This window comes from Triticum aestivum, chromosome 5D (assembly GCF_018294505.1).
Source record: "Triticum aestivum cultivar Chinese Spring chromosome 5D, IWGSC CS RefSeq v2.1, whole genome shotgun sequence".
Lineage (NCBI taxonomy): Eukaryota > Viridiplantae > Streptophyta > Magnoliopsida > Poales > Poaceae > Triticum > Triticum aestivum.
In genome coordinates this window covers 384,530,242-384,536,627 of record NC_057808.1, presented here as the reverse complement: position 1 = coordinate 384,536,627, position 6,386 = coordinate 384,530,242, and the positions used below count along the sequence as shown (strand labels likewise).

The 6,386-nt window shown below is 45.3% G+C and overlaps 1 protein-coding gene across 1 annotated transcript; it reads right to left on the bottom strand.

Annotated features, from left to right (window-relative positions):
* Window positions 1–1,264: 1,264 nt before the first annotated feature.
* LOC123120687 (uncharacterized) lies at window positions 1,265–3,981 on the bottom strand. Its single transcript, XM_044540675.1, has 8 exons — window positions 3,943–3,981; window positions 3,469–3,471; window positions 3,231–3,353; window positions 2,630–2,871; window positions 2,341–2,396; window positions 2,059–2,201; window positions 1,819–1,974; window positions 1,265–1,699 (listed from the first exon to the last, which is right to left on the bottom strand). Exons 1-8 carry the CDS (start codon window positions 3,979–3,981, stop codon window positions 1,334–1,336), a joined length of 1,128 nt encoding a protein of 375 aa, XP_044396610.1. The 3' UTR covers window positions 1,265–1,333.
* Window positions 3,982–6,386: the final 2,405 nt, after the last annotated feature.

Sequence of the window (6,386 nt, the reverse complement as noted above, 5' to 3'; positions counted from 1 at the left end):
CTGCTACATCATACATTGCATTGGTCTTGGCATTATTAGAACTTTAAGAAATCGCAGGGCAGAATATAGTTCGGTACATCAAATCAACCAGTGTCTTGGCACCAGAACTTTCAGAAACACAATGCAAGACTACAGTTCGGTACAGCAAACCGAAGCAGGTGTCGACTGCAGTATAGCAGGTTCAGAACTCCCATTTTTCAGTCCAGCACATAATTCTCCATGAGAAGATTAATAATGAAAGGTGGGGAGAAGTGTTCCTTTTGCCGAGGCACGCCAAAAGGGTGGCGTCTGGGGAACCCTAGGGCCTTTGCACATTTAAACTGATATATATATACAAACAAAGATGTTTTACCTTTTTTTAGAAAGGACGGTGCTCTACCTTGATGCATATGTTTAACACTTATTTGCATCACTTCATCTGTCTTGTTTACTTCTCTTGTATGTCCAGTCAGGCAGAAACGTGACTGCTACAAATGTTCACACTTGCAGTAGCATACAGGTCAAGGCAAAGATGAAGTGTGTATTACACTATTACCATTCGAAGATATAGAAAGTATGGCAAATATAAATGTATACAATACAAGTTCACAACAATATTTAATGGATAGCAGTAATATTAAGTACATTGGACAGTCTGGTAAACAAAGTTATCAGGAAGGTAATATCACAGACTCCTAAGCAGCTCTGGTGACTTGAATGTAACATAGCACAAGACTAAGGATGGCAATGGGCAGGGTATGGGGCGGGTAGAGCAATACCATACCCATACCTGTGTAGCCAATGGGTACAAAATTATATCCATACCCGTACCCATGGGTATGAAACTTTACCCGTACCCATACCCGACGGGCACCCATACCTATTGGGTACCCAACGGGTAGACCAAATGGCACACAAGTTATTCATAATTTTACATTCATTTATAACACATTTGACACAAAAACATTGATCTCAACTCAAGAATAGATAGTTGAGTACATGACAATTATATCAATTCAAATTGACAATTGGTGACAACTTTAACATAGGTTCACAAGCTCATGACACAACTTTGACATAGTTATCACGGGTAAGGTTCACATTTTAGTATAAACGGGTAGGATATGAGTATATCCATGGGTAAAAGGCTATACCCGTGCCCTACCCACGGCTTAATAGGTAGGGTATGGGTACTACCCGTGGGTATAAAATTGTGCCCATACCCTACCCATGCGGGTACGGTATCCGCGGGTACCTGTACCCATGGGTAAAATTGCCATCCTTACACAAGACAACTAAAACATATCACCATTCAATAGTACCGGATAGCTACAGTGATTTGACACCTGAATTACTAAAAGCGATGGCATCGTTGGCAAGGCTTCGGAACATTTAACTTGACTGTAGAGGGAACATTCCCCTTGATGTATTTTTTCACAGCCAAGATTGATTTACGTGCCTTCACTATAGCTGTAGCTTTCAGGGGACAGCATTTCCTGCCCTTGCCAGAACACCGGTAATTAGCAGGACTAGCATCCACTGTAAGGGACTCAAGTGATGTTGCATTCTCGAGAAGATGGCATGCCAGCTCAATCATTCTCTTTTGGGGGAAGAAACCAATGATCTTCACACTCTTGAGGTTCCCATGGCAGTGTTGTGGCAGTCGCCTAAGAGAGGCAGGATCTCCCTCAAACCAGTGATACATGGAGTGTTCCCATACCTGAAGATCAAAAGCCAAGGTATTTAAATTGATGATCCAAACATGGTTAGCAGATAGTCATTGCAGGATGCAGTGGCTTTTTCCCCCTTTTTAGAGGAAAGGGTGAACGGCGAACTTACAAACAAGCGAAATGTCTCCAGGGAAGGAGATGCTTGGAAAACAGGAACCAACGATAAATAATCGTAGTCCTTGTCAAAATTAGATCCACTCATAAGAAGAATACTCAAGAACTTGAGGTGGAGGAATTTGCCGGATGCCATTGGAGAATTGACTATCTGCATAAAGATGTCCCAGGTCAACTATTCCAACACTTGGCTACCTTTACATGGATGTTTGCCAACTTAAGAGTAAGACCATACCTCACAAGTAGAACATATGGTAAGAGTCTCGAGATTCGGCACACGTGAAGGAAGGTTGTCAGTAGCATAACTGATGGCACGGCTCTGCACCAACTCCACTTTCTTCACTTTCGACTCTCCAAATGAGACTTGCACCCGTTCACCTGCTCCAAGTTAAAATTGGGAGAGATTTGGAGCTTTGTTCTCTATCACTTGAAGATTCATGCATCCAGCCACCTCCAGGAAGCTAAGCCTCTGCAACAGGCAAGGTATCTCCAGGCGAACTATATCATCGCAGTATACAAGCTTCAGGTGCTCCAAAGCAATGGAACTGGACAGAAGGCACCCTAATTCCTCCCCTGTGACACGCACATCACGCAGATGCAGTGTTCTGAGGCTTCTCAAACCAAGTTGAGATGTGGGACGCAAGGCGCATTTGAAAAGCAAAAGCTTCTGAATCGAGCCCCCACACATGTCAGATAGTAGTATGCATGGGAAATCAAAGCTCGCCTCTTTCGACCATACTAGAAGCTCGAGTTCTTTGGTCCTCGGCGTAACAGCCATCTGGAGCCAGCTATCAAGACGATGATACGATTCAGCGCCATCAGGAGGAACATGGTAGTCAAGCTTGAGTTTCGCCACACCATCAGCGCTCGAGCGGTTCGTCAGAACACGGTCGATTTGGTTGTTGTAGTCTCTTATAACATTTGATCCCGCTGTCTTTAGATTTTCTTTAGGGCACATTGTTTCATTGGTGAAGGTGAGATTGGGGTAGCATCTCCAGTAGCCTAGGAAGGAGCGAGAAACACAGGCGGCACAGGCAGCGTCTTGCATCTGTAGTAATGAATATATACGACACCAAACTTGCTGCGTGCAAAAGTAGAGAGGTAAAAGCTGGGAAAGGATGCCATAATCAGCAAGATTCAGCCTAGTTTGGGAACAGGTTGCAAAATGTTCTTGTAGGCATATAAACACAAGGAAAAACAATGTTAAATTCAGAGTTCATGGCAAAATAAAACAAATGACACAACTCACACAGAAAAGAGTTCTAGTAGATCTAGTCACTAATAAACAAGTTCAAAAAATCTAGTCCGTAATAAAATCTGTTAAACAGTTTTTCTGCTGGAGTTAACTGCAGCAGAACAAAGCAAAGCTTGCAGCTATTCTACTGATAGGAAGCCTCGCACCAATACCAGAACATGCCTCTGGAAGGACTGGATCCAGATATCTTGCTTCTTTGCCACCATGGGAACTAACATCATGTCGGCAGAGTGGGCTGTCTGCTTTAGATACCGATGAAGCAGCACTCCATCCATCTGCAACGCATAAGTTTTATGGTTATTATTAACGAGTCCAAGCACACGTGAAGTTGGAGCCTTTGTCCGATTCTCTGCAGGAACACGAACGAGGTCAAAAATCTTCAAGACTCACAATCTGAAAATCAAAGTCCAACCGAGCACAGGTACTTTAGCAAAGTTACTAGTCAGCTCTACTAATGGAGAAATAAGTTCTATTTTATGTTATCATTTACTCCCTCCGTTCCTAAATATAAATCTTTCTAGAGATTGCAATACGCACTACATACAGATGTTTATAGACATATTCAGAGTGTAGATTCACTCATTTTGCTCTTTATGTAGTCTCTATTGGAATCTTTATACTATTTAGGAACGGAGGGAGTAGGTGTTAATATAAACGAACCATAACTATGTAAACCTAGATGGAATTGCACCCCAAGCTCCATAAATTTCCTTCAATTTAATAAACCTGAAACTTGAGTTCCCAGCGAGGAGAGTTCAATCTACAAGACTCAAATTGGGACGATCTGAAAATCAGCTCCGAGTATGTTAGCAAAACGACGCAACTGCACCCCAAATCCCGCAAATTTCCTTCAATGCAATAAACCTGGATATCATCAGCTACTGAGATCCCCGGTGCGGACATGGCTAAAAAAAAGTTGCCTTTTTTATAGGAAAAAATGGTTGGACCCTTTATCCAATTTTTCTTTTGCAGGAACACGAGCGAGATCTACAATCTAGTACAAGGCACCAAAAATTGTGCGAATCTGAAAAACAAACTCCAACTGAGAACAAGTTTTTTTTTAGCAAAGCGACGCAATTGCCCCCAAGTTTCGTCAAATCCTATAGTATAAAGGTAAATGTTTGGGGACGGCGCGCCGGCTGAAACACCCGGCCGGTCGCTCGTGAGCCGCACGTTGGCGTACAATCATACGATACACAGCGCCGCTCTACTCAGAAAATATCTCTCCTCTCCTTATCCTTTCCTTCCGTGTTTCTCCCCCACCATTACTCTCAATCTCTCACGGGCATGGCTGCTCCAAGCTACTGCGTTGCTTCCGCCAAGGCCTCCTCCTCTCCCGTAGCTCCACGCCGCTGACCTGCTTCATCAATTCGAGGGGCTGATCTGCTACGGTGGCGCTGCCAATCCACTCCTGCAAGCTTTTTTGTCTTCTGGATGCAACAGGGGGTGGCTGCGTGCGCTGCCGCTGGTTGTTGCTGGGGGTCAGGAGCCGCGCGGTAGGAGCAGGAGACGTGGTGTTGCGCGTGGCGGGGACGACGCCGCACGCATGCCGGCGGAATTTGCGAGCGGCGGGGGGCGGTGAGATCCACTCTCCCCAGGGATGGATTCGGCTATCAAATTGCCCACACGGTTGTAGCTTTTTTAATTGCCGGTAGTAGCAATCTGCTTAACGGGTTGCATCCTTCTAAATCGCGTTTCAGTTTTTTTATTTAAATCGCTTGTGTTGCATCTTTTCTTGAAATCATCGGCTCCAGCTTCCCAAATCACCGGTTGTAGCTTTTTTATCAGCCGGTTGTAGCTTTTTGGATCTTCGGTACCAGTTTCAAATCATCGGTTGTAGCTTTTTCATCAGCCGATTGCAACTTTTATAATCGCCGGTTCCAGCTTTTTGAATCGCCGGTTCCAGCTTCTGATTAGTTTGTTTGCATTTTTTATCACCGCTAGTAGCTATTTGAATCGCCGGTTGCAACTTTCGTTTCAGCTGGTTGCATCATTTTAAATCGCCGGTTCCAGCTTTGAAAAAACTCACCGTTTTGTAACTCGTCGGCCACCGGTTTTGCTAGACCCGTGACCGCCGGTGTTGCGGCCGTGGGGAGCCGGCGCGTCCAGTTTTTCAAAGCAGGGATGGGGGTGGGGACGGGGGTGTTGCAAGGAGTGTCGAGGGGAGCGGCAAGCTCGTCAAGGAGCGCACGCGCAACTTCAGGAAGGAAGTTTGGCTGGGACGGGGACGTTTTTCTTGGGAGCGTTGACCAGAGGAAAAGACGAAGCGAGGGGAAGATGCGAGAATCGGACGAATGCGGCAGGCCAGATCGAACGGCTCAGGCCTGACCGGCCCAAAGTTGGGCCGGTGCGCCGGCGCCTATCAGTGCCCTATAATAAAACTGGATCCCATCAGCTGGTAAGATCCAGAGTGAGGAGAGGGCTAAAAAAGGAGATTTTTTTTCATAGCAGCAAGGCACACAAATAGACGAATAATAGCAGAGGGGCCGAAGAAGCTATGTCGCGGGGATTACCGAGGGCTTGGATACGGCAACGATTCCGCCTCTGCTTCCGCTTCCGCTGCGTGGACATGAGCCGGTTCAGCCCCATCAGCCCCATGGTACGACGAAACCCCTCTCTGTCTCTCTCCCTCCCTGTTCCCCTTCTGCTGCTGCTTCAAAAAGTGGTTGCTCGGGTAGGAGACCCCGCTCTATCTTCTCAAATACACTACGAATATGTGTTTGAATCAACTGGCGCCAAGGGAGGAAATATAGTCGCCGCGGCGCCAAAGGAGGCGGGATCACAATAGGAATCACCAAGGTCCAAAAGGGGAGGCGGAATTGGCTGTGCCAGCACCAGGCCAGGAGACGAATCAGGCCCGTTTGGTCTCTACCGACAGCTGCTAGCTCCTAATTAGGAATCACCTTTTGTCTCAAAAAAAGAATTAGGAATCACCTACGGGCGACACAGTAGCGGGCATAGCCCATTTAGCGGTAGTCGCTGCTAACTCTAAATGTTTTCTAAGGATGTCACATCTAAACTCCCACAAATAACACAGCAACACGGAACAAAAAACAAAAGCTGGAAAAAAAATTAAACCATAAACACAATGAACACAAGGTTAGATGTAATATAATTATGTCACATCTAGATGTGTCCTAGAAAAACCCTAAAAAAATTGTTGTACGTTCGATCAAACTGGGTTTCTTCGGTTTTTCGTTTTCTTGTTGTATTTTTGTTTATTTTATTATCATCTTGTTACGTTTTCTTTGTTTTTATTTATACCAATAGAATGCCCGTGTGTTGCCACGGGCTTTTGAAATAGTATT